The sequence below is a fragment of the Nasonia vitripennis genome (assembly GCF_009193385.2).
Source record: "Nasonia vitripennis strain AsymCx chromosome 1 unlocalized genomic scaffold, Nvit_psr_1.1 chr1_random0005, whole genome shotgun sequence".
Classification (NCBI taxonomy): Eukaryota; Metazoa; Arthropoda; class Insecta; order Hymenoptera; family Pteromalidae; genus Nasonia; species Nasonia vitripennis.
In genome coordinates this window covers 4,494,103-4,518,891 of record NW_022279591.1, presented here as the reverse complement: position 1 = coordinate 4,518,891, position 24,789 = coordinate 4,494,103, and the positions used below count along the sequence as shown (strand labels likewise).

Sequence of the window (24,789 nt, the reverse complement as noted above, 5' to 3'; positions counted from 1 at the left end):
CTCTCTCCCTTCAACGGTAGTTATACAGCGCGTGTGTTCTCTTCCTTTCAGAGAGAGATTACATAGTCTTTATTATTGCAGATTATCTTATATAAATATTGTAAAAAGCAAAGAGAGAGAGAGAGAGAGAGAGATGTAAACAAATAATTTTCTAAATTCGAATAACAACTAACTAAGATTTATCTCGAATACTTTACACTGTATACCTGGATTCTAGTGTTGGAGCCTGCTGGAATAAGACTTGTATCGCTAAGATCTTTTAAATTTTTATTGTTGAATGGAGAAAGGGGATTTACTTTGGTATCTTGGTGAATTATATTTACAGGAACAAAATCATATGGTCTTGCATCTCGTGGGGTAGTTAAGATAGGCAGCATTGTTGTTGGATTTTCATAACTAGAAAATGTCAAAAATTAAGTAAGTTGATCTATTATCTTAACTTGAATAAATTTTTGTAACAATGAAAATTCAGAAACGCTTACAAATAGGCACCTGCTTTTTATTCATAATTCATAAAAAGGTTATTGATGATGAATTAACAGAAATTTCAAGTAAAATGCTATCCACATACATATAATAGGTAAGGTGAATCTTAACAAAATTCAAAACAAAATAAAATCTAATCTAAAAATATTTTGTTTACAGCAAGCATTTTGATTTAAAGAAGATCGAATAAAAATTTCATTTAAATAAACGTTTTTGTCATACGGTGAAGGCAACTAGGCCAATGTTGGGGAATTCCAAGAAAAAGAGCAGTACGTCCTGTTGAGACAAAAAGCGAAAGTTTTTTCTCATACGACGTATACTTGATTATAAGGATAGGTCCTATTAACATTAAACTGTAATAATCTGATAAACCTCAAAACTTTTGTATTACGAAGTGCCAATATTCTCTAGCTTTCAGGGAATAATCTGTTTAATTAATTTTAACAAACTACAATTTTTATAAAAACTCTGGGTAATAAAAAATATTAAAAAAACTTTCCGTCTAAACAATATTAAATACATATCAGTTTTTTAAACTCACCTGATACGAACGCCATCAAGAATGTTGTATCCATCACGAGCAGTATTGTCCTGCTCGTCTCGTGCATAGTACTGCAAAGCACTTTTTCTGAGCGATAACTGGTGGTCGTGGAAAAGACTTGTACTTGCGAAATTTTCATGGCCAACGTGAGCTCTAGAAGGCACCTTAAGATCTTGGACGCCTCTGTCCTCGTAGTTATCAAAGAGTCTGGCATTTTTGCTGTCCTGCACATCATCCGGAATCTTGTGCGAAGATACGAACTCTGAAATGTGCTAAAGCGATGATGACCTTTATCGACGGATACACTATGCAAGCGATACCCAGCAGTATCACTGTTATACCTGCAATACGAGCGGCACGAGCCTCCGATGAAATTATAGATGCTCCGTAGATCGGTGGTTTGTCGAGTTGTTTTTTATCATACTGCTCGGCTGTAGCCCCTGAGGCCAACGTTCTTAGGGCATAGCATATATGCAGTCTGAAATGATAGTCAAAGTTATTTTTTAAGTAGTGAAATAAAATGTACTACATAGTTTGTTTTTTTTTATAAAGAAATAATCAGTTGAAATTTTAAAAGCGTGTATCCCCTACTAAAAAGATATATGACTATTTGTAACATTTATAATATCTTTTTAAGCCTTGTAATGGTAATTTCTGGAGTTTGTGTAAAGACATGTAGAAAATATGTTTTGATGCATTTTAAGTCAAAAAATAGGGTTTTTAGAAAATGTCTGTATGAATGTGTGTGTGTATGTGTGTGTGTGTGTGTGTGTGTGTGTGTGTGTGTGTGTGTGTTCATTCGTTCGTATACACCTATATCTTAGCTTCTACTCAGTGGATTTTGATACACTAATGGGAAAATAATCTTTTTCTCCAGTTTTTTTCTGATAAATTTTTGAAAAAAGTTCATAAAAGTAAATTGCTTAATATGTACCTGAATGATGATAAAATTATAAATTTTTTTTACTACGAAGAATTTATATTGTCCTTCGTCGTTTTTTTATTATACACAATAAAGTGCAATTTTTTTAAACTTATCAATTTAAACTAAATATCAAACCTTGAAAAAAAAAAAAATTAATTGTTATTAAAGATTATTAGAACTATACATCACTTTAATTTTAAGTAAGTACATTAAGCAAAGTCGGAGAAAAACATCAAAAACTAAAAAAGTCATTTTTCTGTGGGATGCGATAACTGTAGTATAAAACCAAAAAATTGATTTTAAATTTTAGCCACACACACACACATATATATATATATATATATATATATATATATATATATATATATATATATATATATATATATATATATATATATATATATATATATATGCCCATGAATTATAGCCGTTTTTTTTCTTTTTCGTTGTCATATATATAGCTGATGAAACCAGTAAAATGTTTAATCTGATTTTTAAGAGCAAAATTAGAAGAAAAGAGCTTTAATTTGAGCCCAGGATGGTTGACATTGACGACTGGGATCAAAAGTTATAAGGATTTTAAAAATGGGAAAAATCGCTGATTTTCGTGAAAAATCCAAATTTTCATGATTTTTCGCTATTTTGTAAGCCTAGACAACTTTTTCCCTAGAAAATTATTTTTAACTCAACAGCCCTTAAATTAAAGCTCTCTTCTAATACTTCGATCCTAGTAATACACATTTTTTGATTGCACCCTCAGACACTGAGTGGGTAAATTTGAACCATGGCTAATTTTCGTTTATTTTTCCCATGTTAAATTCCCATAAGAGAATTTAAAGTGCCCAGCAAAAAAATAAGTATTTCGTAATCGCGGGAACCCAAGGTTTTTCAGGTTCTGGGTCGCCTAAAGAACCCAAAAAAGTTGATCTGGGAGGTGTGCCCTCAAATATCAATTTCGTTCACTCAGACCCCCAAAAGTGTCCGTTTTTTCTGGATTTGCACACGTATGAATAAACCTTTATTTAACCACCCGCTATTTAATGCTCTTGTATCTTAATACATTGATTTTCTTACGGCTTAATGAACTACATTTAACTATAATTTCAACTAGTTGAATCAATATTGTAACTTACTCTATTCGTGAACGACCTGAACCCATAATCTCATAGTATGTTTGTGAGATGCTCTTACACCGAACTTCATTTTAATTATGCGAGTCAACAGTTTTCGTATATTATAGTAATAATTGTATATTATACACAAAAATGCATATAATGACTTTTCAACAGGAATATTCAATATTTGAATAACACAAGAAATTCACAAATTTGATAAAAATAAATTTGGCAAGCTTAAAATAATCAGATTTTAAAGTATTCATTGATGTTAATTGCAATTTACGTGTTTCAGAGCCCCATGCTTGTTGAAATTGACATGCACTCAAATTAGCACCACAGCAAAAAGCAGACCATGCATGTGGTCATGAGAGAAGCATTCATAAATTGAAATGTATTTCATTCTCCACTTGATCGAAATGGTCATTTTTTCTGCCTAAAAACCGGGGCAAAAGTAGCATATTTTTCCCGCAAATTTTATTTGCGGAAAAAATGAGAAATTTGTGGAAAATAAAGAATTAGCAGAAACAAATTCAAAGTTTACGGGAAAAATTTGCAAGGGAAATGAAAAAATTTGCGGGAAAAGAGTAAAAAAATTTCTTTTTTAACATTTTTTAGAATTTAGATAATTTTCCCATTTGTGTTTCTTTTTCTTATATTCGTCTCGACCCGGCTTTTTAGGCTCAAATAGTGACCTTTCAGCCAAAAGTAGAATAACATACTATATGCATCACAGGACGAAAGTAGATTTTCCCTAGGATGATCACTCGCTTCCCTCGGGCAGCAAACGCACCGTCGTGAAAAATCTGCAATTTTCGACCCCTGTTACATACTATTTATTGCAAATGGAAATTGTGGGAAAAATAACGAATTTGCATGAAAAATGAGAAATTTAAGGAATACATATAATATTATTGCTTAAAGCCTTTGCAAGGTTTTTGATACACTATTTTTGTTACGTGCATAACTGTTTAGTTTTCTTGCCACTATATATATATATATATATATACATATATATATATATATATATATATATATATATATATATATATATATATATCCGTACTTATACGGTATATAAGTACGGATACATATATAGAAAAGAGGCTCTTTTGGCCACATAAGTCCTATTATGCTAAAGTTATCATCACAAAATTATGCTGACGTCTGCATGATTCCGCGAAAGTCAGCATAATTTCTCTTTTATTTACAATTTTGTCTGCATAAATCCTGATCTACTGGTTTATATACGACAAACATATATACACATATATATTGTTAGTATATGCAAAAATTTAAGACGCATTTATTAAAATAGAAATCTTAATGAAATTAAACTTACATTAATTCTTATAAAACCTCTACTTCCAAGAATCGTGATTGCTTGGCCAATCTAATTTGATATATGTGTGAATTTCACGCAAACTTTCTATAAATAGACTAACTGTGCGATGCAGTGTCTCATCACTCTCATATTCAAGATAACTGTCCAAGACCTTTCGCTTTTTGTATTGAAATGTCGATTCGGTGTAAGGCTATATAATTATGCTATGCTATATAACTATACTCGCTATAAGGCTGCTGCTAAAAACTTTAAAAATCTCTTTTTTACCAGATGAATTTAAATATTTATCTTTTTGTGAAATATTAAGAAAACAATTTGTTTTTCATACGGTCGTACGTTTACTAATTTATAGTGGTTTTTAGATTTCGAGAATCAAATTTAAGTTATTATTCAGTAACAGAGTTGATATTATTAATTTAATGGGATGAAATCACCTATTTATGGAAAAAAGTGATGTGATAGAATTGTATACTTTCGTGGAAAGGAAAGCCTGTTCAACACGATAACTTGCAAAAAAACGTAATAATCGGGATGGGATTTCAGATTTTCGGCTAAACCTTTTTGGAATTAATTTGTTTTTTAGCTGCTCGTTATTATTATTATGTCTATTTGGATTCTTAAATATTTTGAATTTAATTTTGTTAAATCTGTTCTCTATTTATTTTTTCTTGTAAATATTATAATTTCATAACTCAAAATGTCGAAAAATTAAAAATACTTGGCCCATAACGATTAATGTCCAACTCCAATTTTTGTTTCAAGTAATAAATATACTGTGCCTATTGCCTTATTTGTTTACGCATCTTTCGTAAAATTATCTATTATTTTTAAGTATCTGAAATAAAACTGAAAAGTTAAATAATTAACGTTAAAGGTTAGCGGTAATTAAGGTATTGCTGTTTATTTTTGAAAGCTAATATTCACATAATCGAACAGAGAAGTGAGAGCTATAATTTTAAAAAACTTTAGGCAGCTGAAAGAAATGAATAGTCAGTTCAGGATGCCTCGACAAGAAGCGATACATATTTGTATGCACATTGAATATAAATTATATACTACATGAGCTAAAACGAGAATAATCCTTGAAGGCGCGTCTGAGATTTCATGTGTTATGTTGATCACTTTTACTTTCGCTCTCACTCTCCCAGCTATTGAATTAGTCATAGATACATATGCGCATACATACATATAGTCATATGAAAGATGAAGTGAAAGTCGTGTTTGAAACCACGGGTGGGACTTGAAAATCTTCATCACCGCCCGACAGCTTCTAAGCTGAAGCATGAGCTGATTTTAAATAACTTCAGGTAATTATCAAAGTTTAAATAACTAATATTAAAACAGACGGAAAAACTTAGTGCTATTAATATTGTTATTTGTGGCAAAGACTAACACCTTTTACTATTCACCGCAAAAACTTGCACATTACAAGTTTTTTGTAGTAAAGACTAGCACTTTTCATCACAAAATTTAGTTCTGAAAATTTTTAAAATTTTACCTTCAAGTTTTAAAATTTATTTTTGATCTATGAAATTTGTTAAAATATAGCATATTTTATCCTCAATAGTTATTTAAATAAGTATTACGCGGTAAAAATGTATTACTTTTTTGCGGCGTAAAATGATAAGTGCAACTCTTTGTCAGTTATTTGGGATTTGATAGTCTTTGTTAGGAGCGACGATATAGTCAAGATGTAATACTCACAAAATTATCGCGCTCCCAAGCTGGAGACGCATAGTTTCGGCTAAATAAACTGACGTTTAACGCAGAAATGCCTGATTTTAATCGGTGCTCACTCAGTTGACTGACTGTAAGCACTCCTCTACTGCTGTTGTTGCCACTGGGACTGCTCTGTAGTTCTGGTTGTGTTGTGCACAAGGAGGTCCCCCACTTACTAACTAAGAAAGAGAAAGGAAAAGGTTGCTACCATCACCAGTGCAACAGCACACGCTGTAAGCTGAAGCGCGTATGAAAGTACGCGCACGATCTTCAAGGAGATTGTTATTCACTTGCAGTATTTACGCATTACATACGCAAATAGATCGCTGCTTCGCACGATGATCCAGGGACCATCTTCCTACTACCTTTCACGGGGTCCCTATTTCCGCCGTTTCATGTTAACGGCTTATCAATTCAATTCATTTAAGCTACTGTACTGAATTAAGTAATATGCGTATTTATGCAACCTTAGTGAAATGTTAAAGGAGTCCATAAAGGCTGGACCTCAACTTATATACCTTCACCCACCAACCGCACCTTGGCTTGCCTTTGCAAGTGAGAGTAGATTGCTTATGGTTTGCCGCCTTTGTTTCTCCTCTCAATAACCCAGAAAACTTGCTCTTCTAGATTAGGTATTATATAAAATGAACAATTTTTAAAAGATTCTTTGTTAATATAAGTTGTGTGGCTTTCTAACATTTTTATTTTATTTTATATTTATATTTACCAACCTAATCCCGCACAAATGAAATTTAGTCAATGTATTGGAGTAGCCTTAGTTATGAATCTTTTTTCAAATTATAGCATTCTAACGTTTAATAACAAATCATATATCCTTTTTGCCTATTTCTCACTGCTATTTTCTTGTCAAAAAATATTGAGTAGTTATAACAGTACTAAATGTAACACTAGTTATATTAGTACACTTGATACATATTACAAGTCCAATAATTATATTAAAATCATGTAAACAAATTTTAAAACGGCTATCTTAAAATTATTATTCTTTGAATAACTTAATTTTGCATAAATAAAAGTTTGTGTTTACCAAAAATATCATGATGTAATATTTGCAAAAAGTCTTTTTTGAAAAAAGTAATGACTGGATGTTGGGAAGCCGTAAATAAAGCTTTTCAATCAAATAAAACGATAAAAATAAGTAGTTTATTATATATTTCATGATACGTGCATGAAAAAGGCCACTTTCCATGCATTTAAAATGAATGGAAAATCGAGTTTTTCTGAGCAGTGGGGAAAAACTATTCCCTTGGGAGAAAAAAATTATTTTTTTCCAAGGGAGTAAATTTATCTGGAAAAATTACTCCCTTAGGAGGAAAAAGTTTTTTCCTCCTACAAATAATTCTAGGATAGCATTCATTTGGGATAGCAGAAAATTACACACAAAATCACAAATGATATTTCTAGAAGAACGACAATATACGTAATGTATCAGATATATAATATACATTTTATACAATGATATGATAAAATAAAATGTTCCATATGATATTCACAGTCACTCCTAACGAAAAGTAGTACATTTTAGATTTGCTACAAAGACTAGTATATCTCAGATCTTTCCTACATGAAAAAATCCAATTGTTATGGAAAAAAATAGTTATTCTGGTTATAAATATTGAAATTGCAATATTTTAAAAGTTGCCAAAAATTTTTTGAAAAATTTCAAAATTCAAAAAATGTTTATTAAAAACTTTAATTAAAAAAAAATAGTATTAAATTCTATAACAACTTTTCGAATTTCGAATTTTTTCAAACATTTTTTGCAACTTTTAAAATATTGCAATTTTATCAGTTTTAACCAGAATAAATATTTGTTTTTCTCCAAAACAATTTGATTTTATCATGTGAAAAAGATCTGAATTGTACTTGTATAATTCGCGGCAAAAATGAAATGTACTAGTCTTCGTGGCAAATCTGAAATGTACCACTTTTCGTAAGGAGCAACGATATGTATTATATATATATATATATATATATATATTGTAACTAAGGTTTCCGTGCTATCCCAATTATGATGCAATCCCTTGCCCGGTGCTTAGAAAATAACTCAGTGGCGCCATTTGTCCTCGGCTAGCTGCAGCCCCAAAAACGGTAAGGAGAGAGGGCGGTTCGGTATAATAGAGACACGTGGTTTATCAGACGGAACTGTATATTCTTAATAAATTCTTACAACTCATAATCGACTCGTACAAATTACTAAGATAACCCGTGAACAATAGCAACTCCGACAAGCAAATACTCGTACACGAAAGATATCCCGTGTGACTCGCGCGCGTCTCAAGGCTCAAGAAGCAACCAGATAACACATACTAGCTCGCACTTTTCGTCTCTCACTCACTCACACAATTACGTCGCACGCAAATTTCGCAAACGCTGAACGACTTATCCTAGAATTGCCCGACCACCTTACGCCTCGTGCGTCCAGGTGTCAGCGCCAAGTATTAACCTACGTTTTCACAAAATAACTCTACACTTCTATCATAAAAATACTTAATTCTACACTTCGCTTATTACTCGAGAAGATAACCCGTATAAATAAGATAATCCTTTATTTGACGGAACACAATACAAAGAGATAGAGATAAAGACAGCGATCCGGAGGTAACTAACGCGTACGCGAAATGACCTTTTCGTTCGTGAAACAGAACATGGAACTGCCGTTCACCCGCAAGACGGATACGACCGGAGAAAAGGGAAAACGACTCACTGACCTTAAATCCTTCTAGCTAGAATACCAGGTGTAGTTGAAGTTGAGGCACGTCCGTTTGGGAGCAGTCGAGGCAGGCGAGTGCTGGCTCGAGCACTCGCGGCTCGCGGCCGCCACTCTGCTTTTCCTAGCCGCCGTATCGCGCGCGCGCTGATTGGTCAACGCGTCGCGGCCCGACGGCCCGCTCGCTCGTAATGCTATCGGTTTACGCGCCGTTGCCGAGTCGCGTGGTCGCGCATGCGCGCAGATAGCCCCGCGAACACGATGTCGAAGTGGATAGCCACGGAATTCGAATTTTTACAGCACACAGACAGCCTTTTACCCGCAGACAACCAAGATAACTTTTGACTGCGAAACCCGTAGTGACTCCCAACGCCCTGTTGCCAGGGCCCTTGACTTGGGCGGCATCTGTCACTACGAACGCGAGACGCTGTAGTTTGTGTTCCTGGCGTTCGTGCGGGCGAGTTGCCATCACGCTAGTTCTGCTGCATCAAATGCTCACGTAGGTAGACCTCACGAAGGGCTCCGCCACCTGCATCGTCTGTCTTACGGTGCGGGTGCCGACTTAAACGCCCTGTCGAGGTGAAAGGTCGCTGCTGCTGCGCCAACGTTGCTCGTCGTCTCCTTGCATCTCTCATTTACGAGTCGGCGACGTGCGTTGTCCTTTTCGTTCGTCGCAGCAACTGCTCCTTTCTCTTAAAGATGACGTTGATATTGTCCACCCTGGGCACCAGGTACCTTAGAGGCTGTTGCCGTCGCGATATTCGTGTTCAGCGACCTCAAAAACCCCAATGTGACTAGTTTCGACTAATTATGCTACAAATTCTCATAAAACTCTTGAAAACGACGTTGAACTTGCCCACCCTGGGCATCAGGTACCTCGGAGGCTGTTGCCGTCGCGATATTCGTACTTTACAATACAAAAAAACGACTTGACTTGTAGAGTAGTTCTCCTAATGATTCTAATTTTGATTTGCACGCAAAGAGTGTACGATTAGATGTTCATAATTATAATAATAGACGTGTGATATACGATTCCAATTTATAATACATATGTGTAACACCTCAACAGTCCCACACTGCCGACCCCCAAGCAACCCCTGGGCACTTACGCCCACCGGGGTCACTCAAGTAAGGCTGACTACGTCGATCCAAGGGTACCGTAGGAAAACTAGGTTGTCTAAGGCTCCTAGGCCGTCAGATAGTACAGAAGTCCGCGTCAGCCTAAACAGCATAACCTGGCTACCCTATTAGCCAACGAAAAATCCCGACTGACCTAACAGTGCCGGTTGGTGATCAGATAGGGCCATGTTAAGTCGGGAGATTTTCTTTTGGTATATTTGTTATATACTAAGTGCGTTGTATCATAGACCACGTTTTGCTATCCGGAACGTGATTTTGACCCTTAGACATCAGCTTTTGATAGTGGAAATTTTCTTTCAGTACGTTTGTTGTATACTAAGCGTGTTGTATCATAGACTTTGTCTTGTCATCCAAAAGGTGATTTTAACACCTGGACATCGTCAACTGGAAGTGAAAATTTTCTTTCGGTACGTTTGTCGTACACTAAGCGTGATGTATCATAGACTTTGTCTTACCATCTGGGAGGTAATTCTGACACCTGGTCATCGTCTACTGGAAGTGGAGGTTTCCTTTAGTACATTTGTTGTAGACTAAGTTCGTTGTATTATAGACTAAGTCTCGTCATTCAGAAGGTTATTTTGACACCTAGACATCGTCTAGTGGAAGACAAAATTTTCTTTTGGTACTTTTGTTGTATACTAAGTGCTTTGTATTATAGACTATGTCTCACCATCTGGGAGGTGATTTCGATACCTAGAGATCGTCTTCTGGAAGTGGAAATTTTCTTTTGGTACGTTTGTTGAATTCTAAGTGAGTTGTATTATAGACCATGTCTTATCATTTGGAAGGTGGAAGGAAAATTTTATTTTAGATTTCGTCTGTGTGTCAGTGTGTGTGCGTGTATGTTTGTGTGTGTGTGAGAATGTAGACCAAGAAAAAAAATTAGTTTTTATCCGAATCTATTAGTTTATTAATAATACACTTTGCGTTTAACAGGGTTGAAACTGTCATTCTTTTGATATAACAATGAGTAAATAAATATAATTAAAATAATAGTAATAGGAAGCAAATGTGGGAGGACAACACTTAGTTTTTCAGAGAAAACAAAAACAAACGAATACTGTAACAAAATTTAGCGACGTTTCGTCCCGGGTGGGGATCTCTTCAAGCCTTCATTAAGAAAAACAGAAAAATAAAACATATATATGTATAAAAATATTTTTTACAATATGTATAGAACATCATAAACTTTGTTGTTACTAAATAATTGTACATTCAATGGTCATACTATACTAATAAAATTATTAATTATTAATTAATTTATTAGGATGGTATGACCATTGTTCGTTTAATTATTTTGTAACAACATAGTTTATGATGTTCTATACATATTGATTGTTCTATACACGCTGGGAAGCCTGACACCCCGTATGTCGCGCGTCCCCCGGTTGGCGGATGGGGGAGTGCTCGCCGAGGCACACACCTCGGAGGGTAGAGCAGAAATAAAATATGCTCCGTGTGCCAAATCAGGCCGCCGCGTTTGCCGTGCGGTGCGACCCGTGGGCTGCCAAAGGGAGATCCTGGATGGAGAGGCGATCTAACGGTCTCTTTAAGACCTACGGTTGCGTGCCGAAGTGACCCGAACCATCTTTGGCTCCCGCTGACAGCAAGACGGGAGGCCGGTTACCTAGCTATTTTCGGTCAACCGGCTTGAGCGAGTGCGTGTTATTGTGTGACATCCACCGGAAACTCTCCAGAGAGCTGAGCACCTGTGTTCGGGGTGAGAGGTTCGAGAGAGTGAAGGTGGGCTAGTGCGATAGCGCGTGCTATACCCTGACATGATGTACCCAGTCTGGCACCGCCTACAGTCATGTGTTGGGGTGATGTCAGCTGCCCCCATAGACGGGGGGATCCAGGGGATCGGACACATGCCAGGATGAAGAAACATGCTTATAATATGGGAACCACAAACGAACTCGGGGAAAACCCACAGGAGAACCTAGAAGTTGAAACCTTAAGGCTGCCAACAACACAAGACGGTGGATATCCAATCCACAAATCAAGCAGCAGTACCAGTATAGGCATCGCCATGAGTGCTGCAGCATACGGATATGACAAGAACGCAGCGGTAGGAGAAGAGAGCCAGACCATAAGGGATTGGCTACAAGCCCATGCCAGCCTGCGAGACAAGCTACGGGAGGTGCGTGTAACGGCCAGTGAAATGACCAAAACCCTGGAAAAGCAAAAGGGCGTGAAAATCAAGATCAAAGAAGGCTTACCCTTAATAGGATCCATGATGATCGAAGCTTTCACGCTTCTTGACCAGATGGAAGATGTCGCGAAGAGGCAGTCTCCCAAACAATCTAGTGAGGACAATGCAAAGCCTCAAAAAACGGTAAAATCAATGAAGAGGGTACGGGCATCATCTGACGGAGGCGGCGGTACCCCCGCCAAAAAAGACAAGAAGGATGTAAGTGCTACCTCGACAAGTAGGGACAGCGAGGGGACGGCCAGGCTTCTCGTGGTCAGGCCACACAATGGGAAGTAGCTGCTGGCAGGAAGGCTAAAAAGAATCAGAAGGTAAAGCCGGAGCAGATTCAACCAAAGAAGAGAGAAGAGAAGGCTCCACGTCAGAGGACAGACGTCATTCTGATAAAGCCGGAGAGTGGCAAGACCTATGCTGACATTTTGTCTCTGATGAAAATACAGGTAAAGCCGGAAGAGCTAAACACGGTGGTTAAGTTTGTTCGCAAAACAAGAGAAGGCGGCGTTCTGGTCGGGGTGGGCAAAAGCAATGACGAAATGAAATCATTTCAAAAGGCCATCCAAGAGGCAATCGGACAAGCAGGCAAAATTAAGGGCAAGATCTCCAAGACAATACTAGAGATCAGAGACATCGATGGACTTACGACGAAGGAAGAGGTCAACAGTGCTATCACAGCCGCAACAGGCTGCGGCAAAGAAGATGCCAAAGTCCATCTGTTAGAGCCAAACACAACAGAGCAGAGTATGGCGGTGATCGAATTGGACCAGACCAAGGCCGCTGCACTGCTCAAAAAGGGAAAGATTCGCATCGGCTGGGTAAACTGCCGAGTGCGGGTGCGAGCGAGCGTCACGAGATGCTATCGTTGCCTTGGCTACGGGCACGTGAAAGCCAAATGCAAAGGGCCTGACAGGAGCACTAGCTGTTGGAAGTGTGGTGCGGGTGGACATAGAGCGGCGGCATGCAATGTGCCGACCTAACAGATAAAGTGTTTTCTTTGCAAAGACGACAAGACGCCTGAGGATAGGACGATGCACACTCCAGGCACCGGAGCGTGCGCAGTCTTCCGGACGGCCCTAAACGCCAGCAAGATCCAAAGATAATGGCAAGGATACTCCAAGGAAACCTGCACAGAAGTAGGCTCGCACATGATCTGCTAACCCAACATGTGAGGGAGCAGAAAGTGGATGTCCTATTGATCAGCGAACAATACAGGAACCTAGACCCACCCTTTTGGGTGTCAAATATCGAAAAAACCGCAGCCATTTGGGTGCCCAGGCGCGGGTTGGTGAATACGGGTACGGGAGAAGACTACGTAAGGGGGGTGGGGGGCATACAAGGGTCGCATACAAGGAAACTAGGGGTATTGGAGGACGTTATTAGAGAGGTCCCCGGGGAAATCGTGATCGGGGGCGACTTCAACGCGAGGGCCACAGAATGGGGCATGCCGACGACGAACCCAAGAGACAGAGCCATCCTCGAGATGGCAGCCAGGCTGAACTTGATAGTAGCGAACGAGGGTAATACCAGTACCTACCGTAGAACAGGCTTTGGGGAATCAATACCGGATGTAACCTTCGCAAGCGAAATGACGACCCGCATCATAAGGGACTGGCACGTCACGGAAGAATATACAGCTAGCGACCACCAGTATATGCTATTCAATATCAACGAAGACCATCAGACCAGTACAAGGAGAAATCACAGTCGAGCGCCAAGATGGAACACCCGACGCATGAACCGAGAGACACTCGCGGTGTTAATTCAAAGCGCGATCCTCTCATCCAACGGGATCCCGCACGAATTAGGCGGACGCGAAAGAGCAGAGACAATAGTAGAGTAAACTACTAATCTGATAACTGAGATCTGCGATGCGACCATGCCCAGGGTGTCTACCAGCCACCAGAGAAGACCGGTATACTGGTGGACAGACGACATTGCGGAGCTTAGGAAAGAAAATTTCTACTCTAGAAGAAGGGCTCAAAGAGCCTGGAAGCAGAAAAGACCTGAAGCCGGAGACCTTTCCAAAAGACAGGACGAATCGCGAAAAATTCTCAGAGACGCGATAAAAGAGAGCAAGCACCGCTGCTGGACGAAGATCATCGACGACGTCGAGAAAGATCCATTCGGCGATGGATACGCGATCGTTACCCGAGAGATAGGCTAAATGAAACAAACGGAGCCCATGGAGGCAGAAGTGGTAGGAAAGGTAATCGATGGGCTGTTTCCCACATACCCTATCAGACCTCAGGCAGAAAGAACGAATGTGCCGATAGACGAGATACCCCCTTTCATCGAGGGCGAGCTTATCGCGGCAACCTCATCCCTGAAATGCGGCAGAGCACCAGGACCGGATGGCATCCCTGCGTAAATGCTCAGGATCGTCGCGTCGCAACGGCCTGAGCTGCTCTTGGAGATGTACAACCAGTGCCTGCTGCATGGAGTTTTTAGCTCACGGTGGAAAAGAGCGAGACTTGTACTGATTGAAAAACCGAAAAAAGAAGCGGATACGGATACTTCCTATAGGCCACTGAGTCTTTTAGACACAATGGGAAAGACGGAGGAAGCACTGGTTAAACCGCTAATACTAAGTGCTATACACAAAGCAGGAGATCTTTCCGATAAACACTATGGCTTTAGAAAAGGACGATCCACCATAGGGGCCGTTAGAGAGGTAACAGATACGGTAAAGAAAGTAGAGGAAGTTAGACACGCGACTAGAGACATCGTGATTCTGGTATCGTTAGACGTAAAAAACGCGTTCAACTCGGCAAGATGGACCGACATACTTGCTGCCTTAGATTCGATATACCGCGATACATTATGCGTCTTACGGAAAATTATCTCAGGGACCGGGTTATCGAGTATGACACGAAAGAAGGGCGCAGAAGAAGGCCTATAACTGCAGGAGTTGCACAGGGTTCGATCTTGGGGCCAGACTTCTTGTACGATGGGCTTCTGAAACTCGAAATGCCGGGGGACGTGATGCTCGTTGGATACGCCGACGACGTGACCGCGGTTATAACAGCACGAAATGTGGGCATCGCGCAAGTGAAGTTAAACGCGATCATGAGCAGAGTGCTATGGTAGATGGCGAACCACGGATTGACTTTAGCACTTGATAAGACCGAAATTGTCCTATTGACAGGAAAGCGGATACCGACCATCATACCTATGAAGGTAGGCAGCGAGACTATAACGACGAAATCATCAGCCAAGTATCTAGAAATAAGTCTAGACACGAAGTCGAACTTCGGGGAGCACCTAGATCGCGTCTGTAAAAAAGCCACAACTAGAATAGCGCAACTTAGCCGACTCATGGCTAACGTCCGTGGGCCTAGGCTACTCATAGCGACCACTAACGCTATCCTGTTATATGGAGCAGAGGTGTGGGCCAACGCTATGACTATGAATAAGTATCGGAAAAAGATTATGGCGGTACAGCGAAGGGGGGCCCTTAGAATAGCATGCTCCTACCGGACGGTCGCGGCCGAGGCATCGATGGTAATCGCGGGGGTAATCCCCGTAGATCTTCTTGCGATTGAACGCAAGCGGATCTACGAGGCTCGTTTAGCATCGAATAGCACCTCGATTGCCGCGGAAGAAAGAGAAATAACAATGCGTACTTGGAAAACTAGGTGGACGGATTGTCCAAAGGCTAAATGGACTAGGACCCTTATAAAAGATGTGGGCCCGTGGGTGGACAGTAAATGGGGGGAGGTCAACTTTTACCTTACTCAGTTTTTCTCCGGTCACGGATACTTTAGGAGCTACCTGTTCGCGATGAACAGGGTGGCAACACCGGGGTGTAAGTACTGCGGTGACGAACGGGACGACGTGAGACAAACGTTTTTTGACTGCCCTCACTGGGCTGAAAAACATAGAGCACTGGAGCTGACGATAGGGGCGTTCACGCCCGAGACTGTAGTTGAAACGATGTTTGACAGCAAGCAGAACTGGGACGAGATAATGGCGTACGTGGAGACGGTTCTCCGCGTTAAAAACAATGACGGTTGTTTACAAGACTAGTTGACGGCTAGCACAGCTTAAGACACGCGACCCCCCAAAGGAATGCGAAAGCGGTTACCGGAGGGGTTTTTGCGGCCCTGCGAGAGGTGGAGTTTTAGTGAGTATGCCTGGCGTTATCACGCGCCAGGAGAGTCTCATACACGTGGAGCCTCGCACGGCTCCTGTCATGGTGCATTAAGCAGTTCTCCAACTCTCCGGATAAACAAAAAAAAAAGTTGTTGTAATCAAGTATAGTAAATCATATCAAATATGCAATTGTTTAAAGTTAAGAGTATTAAATAATTAAAATAAATAAGAAATAAGATTCTAAAATATACGAAATATTCATAAAATGTTTATACTTTAATATATAATAATCTTAATGTCAGAATATATTGGAAAATTAGATAGCATATCGAGAGAAGCCCGCATTAATATTATTGATAATATATGCGTATATTATATTTATACGCTTACACATTCAATATTGTTTGAAACGTTAGGATAAATAATTTATGGTCAATACAATTATTATAAAAAAGCAAATGCTCAAGATAATTTATTAATATACGCTAATGAATGTAGTAAAATCAGTTTTAAAAATGTCAAGTGTTAAAAATTAGCACACTGACAAAAATCATTACTTACTTCAAGAATAATCGAACATACTCGATATACCCGCCGGTTGATAGGTCCTGATGTGAATTGTGTGATTGGATAAAAATATATGAAATCGTCAAATAAGCTTTAAAACATCTTTCAAATTTAGTGTAACAGAACATCATTAATAATAAAGCAGATATTGAGAAATGAAAAATTATCATTAAAAAATTTTTTTGTTACCTTGATCACCGTGAAATTTTAAAGCGACGAGTTTACCAAGTATGTTCTATTTTTCTTGGAGTAAGTAATGATTTTTGTCAGTGTGGTGATTTTTAACACTTGACATTTTTAAAACTGATTTTACTACATTTATTAGCGTATATTGATAAAAATATAGAAAAACTTATGCAAGCTATAAACATAAGATAATTTCTTTAAGGATTGCATAACTTTTTAGAGAAGAAATCATAATTCATAACACTAAGATACAGAACGGTGAGAATGGGTACAAAACTTATAGTTGCTAACATTTTACCTTGTAAAAGGTGTTTTTTTAAACTGATTTCATAACCTTTTATTGAGTTTTAAATACACTTATGAACTACACCTGCACTAAAATGCTTTAGATAATACTTTATGCGCTTACAAGCTGCACGATTACAACAATATCCAGTTGAAAAATTTTAGGAACATGATGCTAGGAGTTACATTTTTGCAAAAACTGCTTCTACGCGAAAATACGTTGGATGATAATTTATGCATTTTAATATTTCAAGCAACTTTTAATCACGATGATTCTTTTGTAGGTGCAGTAGTTTTTGTGATATTAAAAAAAACTATGAATTCGCCGTTATCATTGTTAATAACAAACAGAGAAAGTATTTGCTAGGAGAACGCTCCGTGCAGAGTGTTTACTCGCATTAGCTGATCAATTAACCTAACCTGTGTCACGTCAGCCGACTATGATCTAAACTGGCCGGTCAATGCGCACGCGAATACCACGCTCGACCAAAGGAGTACCTCACCACGGTAAATGGAACTATTCCACGGCAGGCATAACGGAGACCAACAAACCAGCAACAGTCGGCAACGCAGAGCACGACAAAACAGCCAAGCCACTGACACGCGCGATGGCAGATGAAAGGGCGTCGATCCTGAATAAACTAGGTCAAACAAGGGGAGACACCCCAGACCTACCAAACAATAAGGAAGCTATAAATCTCAGCCGAACGACCCAAATAAGCGGAAATCGATACGACAATGAGGGAAATTACAATAAAGAAAAACTATTACAGCTGGCCAGGCTAGGGGACACGTACTAAGGAACATTGAATAATAAAAGGGGAGCCACCCCCGCTGAGACATACACCCTCCTTAAATCCTGATTGGCCAGAACCTTTCCTATGCTTATGCATTACCCTCATCCCTATAAATACCAACATAGAGCAAGAAGGAGCTCTCTCGTAGTCCGGAGTTCTTACTGGTAGGGCGAAGCTCTGTCCGACTCGCAACTTAAACTATTTTTCTGTAACCGGACTTAGACTCAGCGTTCGCCAAGTTTTTGGACTTAGTCATATTTCTACCTCAGACACGAGTTGAACTCAGTCGAGGCCTTATATCTTGTACTAATTATAATCTGACTAATTGAATAAACCACTTCACTCCGTTATTTAATCCTTGCGTACGAATTATTACATTACAAACTTCGCGCCCTTTTGAGACGAGCTACGGCGCCAGAACGAGAGCGAGCTAGCCAGTAGATAACTACAAGTCCGCTTCGTCAAGGTAAGTCGTTCCTCCTATCATTATTCACAATTTCACGTTAGTGTCGCATGTAACGTTATTGTGTCAGTACATGGTGTCTTAATCTAGCTAATATCAACTCGTACAGAAGTCACTCTGAGTTACGCTACTTGGTGAGCTATCACTATCTCACCGTCAGCCGAGCTACCGGTCAAATTGCCCCCTTCTTTACCTTTTCCCTAGGCGGTATCGCGTGAGCGGGCTGCGCTAAATAAAAGGTCTCGTCGACTCGGAATTTGTAATTATTTTTATCGTGCGAGTAATCGCTCTGTGCGACCACCCGGGCGTAACACCTGATAAGACATCGCACAGCCGTTTTTTTATTTAAAATTTTAACCGTTGGGTATACAGCAATCAAGCTTCTTTTCGTCTATAATACGACAGATGTGTCAACAGGACATATGATTTAAATTCTTTTATATTTGTAATATCTATCAAGTAGCCTTCGTAATAATTAAAGAATCTTATGGATATCTATAGCTATCACTGACTGGAAGAAAAAAAAGTCGGGGAGGCAAAAAATTAACTTTTTTCGCAAAATTAATTTTGAAACTTAATTATTTTACAAAAGATTAATTTTTTAAACAAAATAATATGGTAATTATAAAGATCTTATATAAATCTTTGAAATCGTATACTTATACATAAACATCAACAGGAAATCGGTAAAAATGTATATAGAATTCCTAAAGCGTAAATAGGTTATTTAGCAAATTTAAAGTATAATAGGTCGCAGCGCGCTCCCGACGGCACAATGCATGAAACTTGTACTTGCCATCGGGGCGCTGCCGCGCCCCTTGATATAATTTAGTAAAGTTTATTCAATTAATATATCTGTTTAAATGCCTCATAAATTCTACCATTAAAAGCACATCTTTGTATCAAAATTAAATTGTAATTATTTTGGTTATTGATATTTTGATTTATTAATTTTTATAATATATTATCTATTCTAGATGTTATATTGGCGCTACCAAAAAATAAAATTAGTTGCTGCTATTGTTTTATTTCAATTTATTAATTATTAAAATTATTTAAAATTATTTACTTATTGAAGTAATTTATTATTTATTGTCAAATAAATGTGATGTACCCCAGTAAAAAGAGGTTTTGTGGAGCTACTATTCTCAGAGTAGGAAATTATGGAATATATTTTGAAAGTTGTAAAATTACAACACAAAATTGTAATTTTACTATTTTGGAATGAATATTTTACTAAATTTGTGTTTGTAATCTTAGTTCTCAATAATAAATTCAAAAGTGAAAATTTATAATATACACATGGTTTATTTTTAAATTTTTATATACATATTCTATACCATGAATTTGTAAATATATTAAAAAGAGCGTTACTAAATTTGAGATTTAGAAGCAGCTTTTATATTAATTTAAAATGTAGTTTTGTACTGTAAATTCAATAATATTTAAATAACTTTATTATTTAATTTATTAAATATATAAATTATAATGCACAAGCGCTACCAATGGCAATGAAATTGGTTGCTCCCCAGTGGTAATGAAAAATATGCCAATTTGTGCCAAAACTGTGCGAAACTGTGCTAAAACGTGAACATTTAGGATATTTGTCACACTTATGGCACAGTTTAGCATGATTTCGGCACAGTTTGACACAGTTTGGTAATAATCAACACATTTTAATATTCGGTACAAAATTTTGTTTAAATAAAATTATTGTAAAATAAAAATTTTAAAGCTTACAACCAGAGTTTTGGTGTTATCATCCGGTTGGAAAAACCTGTTTAGGCCTTTATTATGTGAATTTTATGAATTTTAATAATTCTAAACAACTTCCCTAGTGAAAAAAAATTCGGTGCCAAAACTGTGCCATTGGGTGCCAATATTGTGTCAATCTGTTCCAATCTGTACCAAACTGTGCCAGATAGTGCGATAAAATTTGCACACAATTTTATTAATTTTCAGTATGACAAATTATGCCAAACTGTGCCAATATTGTGCCAAACTGTGCCATACGTGTGTCAAATATCCAAAATTTTCATGTTTTGGCACAGTTCTGCTACAATTTTGACACAGATTGGCACAGTTTGGCACATAATTTTTTTCCACAAGGGCTGCTATTTTATTTGTTTGGTGCTTACTATATAAAGTTTATATAGTCAAATACTTATATTTTGTTATTTAAATAATTTGTTAAATACATAAATGATATATAATGCACAAGCGCTACCAACGGCAATTAAATTGTTTGATGCTTACAATATAAAACTTTCATAATTAAATAATTATATTTTTCTATTTTATTAATTTATTATATAAAAATGATAATATACAAGCACTACCAATAGTAATGAAATTGGTTGCTGCTATTTTTATTTCTTTGATGCTTATAGTTTAATTGTTAGGCAGAACATCCTTATACATGACCATATTAAAAATTTAATAATGTATAAAAAAATTAAATTAATGTTCAGTATTAACGTATATAAATAAATAAAATATTAATTATCGATAATACTAGAAGATACGTAATATAAAATTAGTTTAAAATTATCTAATTAAAAAATTTCACAATAAACAACATTTTTAATATAAATTTTTAGATTAATATTGAAACATTTATCTAAATAATTAATTTTATCATCTTGGTTTTCTGTTATTACTGAATCTTCTGCTAATAATATTTTTCTCTAGATAAAGCAACATATAATTGACCATGACTAAAAACTGAAGACGGTAAATATAATTCTACATTGTCAAACGATTGACTCAGAGATTTATTTATAATCATTGCGAATCCTAATCTAAATGGAAATTGTCTTCGTACCATGGTAAATGGAAATTCTTCAAGTAAAGGACTTAAATCAATTCGGGATATTAAAATAATTTTACCTTTAGAGGTACCAGTAATAATTTTAGCTTTAACAACATAAAATCGTAATTCTTGTATCATTAAGGGGACCTAACCACCTTAAACCACTTTTTTGAAAACATATGAATGGGCCGTAAAATGTATGTAATATAAGGTTTTCGAGTGCGCTGATTACAAATCTGTCATCAGATTTGCAAAAAAAAAAAATGTTTAAATAACCTATATAATTAATGTATAGCAAAATTAATAATTTTCAAGTCAAATACTTTTTGCACGCTAACGCACAGATTGATACATATATCTACTATATTTATTATTTGTTAGCTTATTTTATGTATGCGTGTGTGTGTGTGTAATATAAAAGTAAAATAAATAAACCTATATCCACAACAGGGAACAGATACAGATACAAGGAACAGCTCGCTGTTCCTCATATCTATAGTTATACTTACCTATGTATAAGGCCCGTTGGGGCCGTTACAGGCAAAAAAGAACAGGGAACAAATACAGATACAGGAACATATACAAGAAGATAACATTGGTTAGTATATATAAAATGCCATATATTTAAGTTTATTTGGTAGCTGAATCCAAATCCGGAATCAGTTTGGCCCCATCTCGTCAGGTTCAAGGTCAGTTCGAGGTCAAACTGAGAAGAAATGATTAAAAGAAATAAAAATGCCATACATTTATGTTTTTTCGGTCGCTGAATCCGAATCCGGGGTCAGTTTTACCCGATCACGTCAGGTTCAAGGTCAGTTCGAGGACAAATTGGGAAGTAACGGTTAAAAAAATTAAAATGCCATATATTTATGTTTATTTGGAAGCTGAATCCAAATCCGGAATCAGTTTGGCCCCATCTCGTCAGGTTCAAGGTCAGTTCAAGGTCAAACTGAGAAGAAATGGTTAAAAGAAATAAAAATGCCATACATTTATGTTTTTTCGGTCGCTGAATCCGAATCCGGGGTCAGTTTGGCCCCATCTCGTAGGTTCAAGGTCAGTTCAAGGTCAAACTGAGAAGAAATGGTTAAAAGAAATAAAAATGCCATACATTTATGTTTTTTCGGTCGCTGAATCCGAATCCGGGGTCAGTTTTACCCGATCACGTCAGGTTCAAGGTCAGTTCGAGGACAAATTTGGAAGTAACGGTTAAAAAAATTAAAATGCCATATATTTATGTTTATTTGTTCACTGTATCCAAATCCGGAATCAATTTGGCCCCATCTCGTCAGGTTCAAGGTTAGTTCAAGGTCAAACTGAGAAAAAATGGTCAAAAGAAATAAAAATGCCATACATTTATGTATTTTCGGTCGCTGAATCCAAATCCGGGGTCAGTTTTACCCGATCACGTCAGGTTCAAGGTCAGTTCAAGGTCAAACTGAGAAGAAATGGTTAAAAGAAATAAAAATGCCATACATTTATGTATTTTCGGTCGCTGAATCCAAATCCGGGGTCAGTTTGGCCCCATTACGTCAGGTTCAAGGTCAGTTCGAGGTCAAACTGAGAAGAAATGGTTAAAAAAATTAAAATGCCATACATTTATGTATTTTCGGTCGCTGAATCCGAATCCGGGGTCAGTTTTACCCGTTCACGTCAGGTTCAAGGTCAGTTCGAGGACAAATTGGGAAGTAACGGTTAAAAAAATTAAAATGCCATACATTTATGTATTTTCGGTCGCTGAATCCAAATCCGGGGTCAGTTTTACCTGATCACGTCAGGTTCAAGGTCAGATCGAGGACAAATTTGGAAGTAACGGTTAAAAAAATTAAAATGCCATATATTTATGTTTATTTGTTCACTGTATCCAAATCCGGAATCAATTTGGCCCCATCTCGTCAGGTTCAAGGTCAGTTCAAGGTCAAACTGAGAAGAAATGATTAAAAGAAATAAAAATGCCATACATTTATGTTTTTTCGGTCGCTGAATCCGAATCCGGGGTCAGTTTTACCCGATCACGTCAGGTTCAAGGTCAGTTCGAGGACAAATTGGGAAGTAACGGTTAAAAAAATTAAAATGCCATATATTTATGTTTATTTGGAAGCTGAATCCAAATCCGGAATCAGTTTGGCCCCATCTCGTCAGGTTCAAGGTCAGTTCAAGGTCAAACTGAGAAGAAATGGTTAAAAGAAATAAAAATGCCATACATTTATGTTTTTTCGGTCGCTGAATCCGAATCCGGGGTCAGTTTGGCCCCATCTCGTAGGTTCAAGGTCAGTTCAAGGTCAAACTGAGAAGAAATGGTTAAAAGAAATAAAAATGCCATACATTTATGTTTTTTCGGTCGCTGAATCCGAATCCGGGGTCAGTTTTACCCGATCACGTCAGGTTCAAGGTCAGTTCGAGGACAAATTTGGAAGTAACGGTTAAAAAAATTAAAATGCCATATATTTATGTTTATTTGTTCACTGTATCCAAATCCGGAATCAATTTGGCCCCATCTCGTCAGGTTCAAGGTTAGTTCAAGGTCAAACTGAGAAAAAATGGTCAAAAGAAATAAAAATGCCATACATTTATGTATTTTCGGTCGCTGAATCCAAATCCGGGGTCAGTTTTACCCGATCACGTCAGGTTCAAGGTCAGTTCAAGGTCAAACTGAGAAGAAATGGTTAAAAGAAATAAAAATGCCATACATTTATGTATTTTCGGTCGCTGAATCCAAATCCGGGGTCAGTTTGGCCCCATTACGTCAGGTTCAAGGTCAGTTCGAGGTCAAACTGAGAAGAAATGGTTAAAAAAATTAAAATGCCATACATTTATGTATTTTCGGTCGCTGAATCCGAATCCGGGGTCAGTTTTACCCGTTCACGTCAGGTTCAAGGTCAGTTCGAGGACAAATTGGGAAGTAACGGTTAAAAAAATTAAAATGCCATACATTTATGTATTTTCGGTCGCTGAATCCAAATCCGGGGTCAGTTTTACCTGATCACGTCAGGTTCAAGGTCAGATCGAGGACAAATTTGGAAGTAACGGTTAAAAAAATTAAAATGCCATATATTTATGTTTATTTGTTCACTGTATCCAAATCCGGAATCAATTTGGCCCCATCTCGTCAGGTTCAAGGTTAGTTCAAGGTCAAACTGAGAAAAAATGATTAAAAGAAATAAAAATGCCATACATTTATGTTTTTTCGGTCGCTGAATCCAAATCCGGGGTCAGTTTTACCGATCACGTCAGGTTCAAGGTCAGTTCGAGGACAAATTAGGAAGTAACAGTTAAAAAAATTAAAATGCCATATATTTATGTTTATTTGGTAGCTGAATCCAAATCCGGAATCAGTTTGGCTCCATCTCGTCAGGTTCAAGGTCAGTTCAAGGTCAAACTG

General features: G+C 37.5%; 2 protein-coding genes across 7 annotated transcripts in view; one reads left to right on the top strand and one right to left on the bottom strand.

Annotated features, from left to right (window-relative positions):
- LOC100114548 (mucin-17) overlaps window positions 1-24,789 on the bottom strand; it is an 85,046-nt gene that overhangs the window by 6,263 nt on the left and 53,994 nt on the right. For 2 of the 6 annotated variants that reach the window (XM_032601301.1, XM_032601302.1), the window contains 3 exons: window positions 1,369-1,505; window positions 1,028-1,289; window positions 207-396 (listed from right to left, as the gene is read on the bottom strand). In XM_032601301.1, the coding sequence (XP_032457192.1) occupies window positions 207-377 (171 nt within the window). In that variant the 5' untranslated portion in view covers window positions 378-396; window positions 1,028-1,289; window positions 1,369-1,505. The other 4 variants (XM_001599473.5, XM_032601303.1, XM_032601305.1 and 1 more) reach the window with 4 other exon arrangements.
- Window positions 13,308-14,048, top strand: LOC116415939. Its single transcript, XM_031921620.1, has one exon. It carries the CDS (start codon window positions 13,308-13,310, stop codon window positions 14,046-14,048), a length of 741 nt encoding a protein of 246 aa, XP_031777480.1.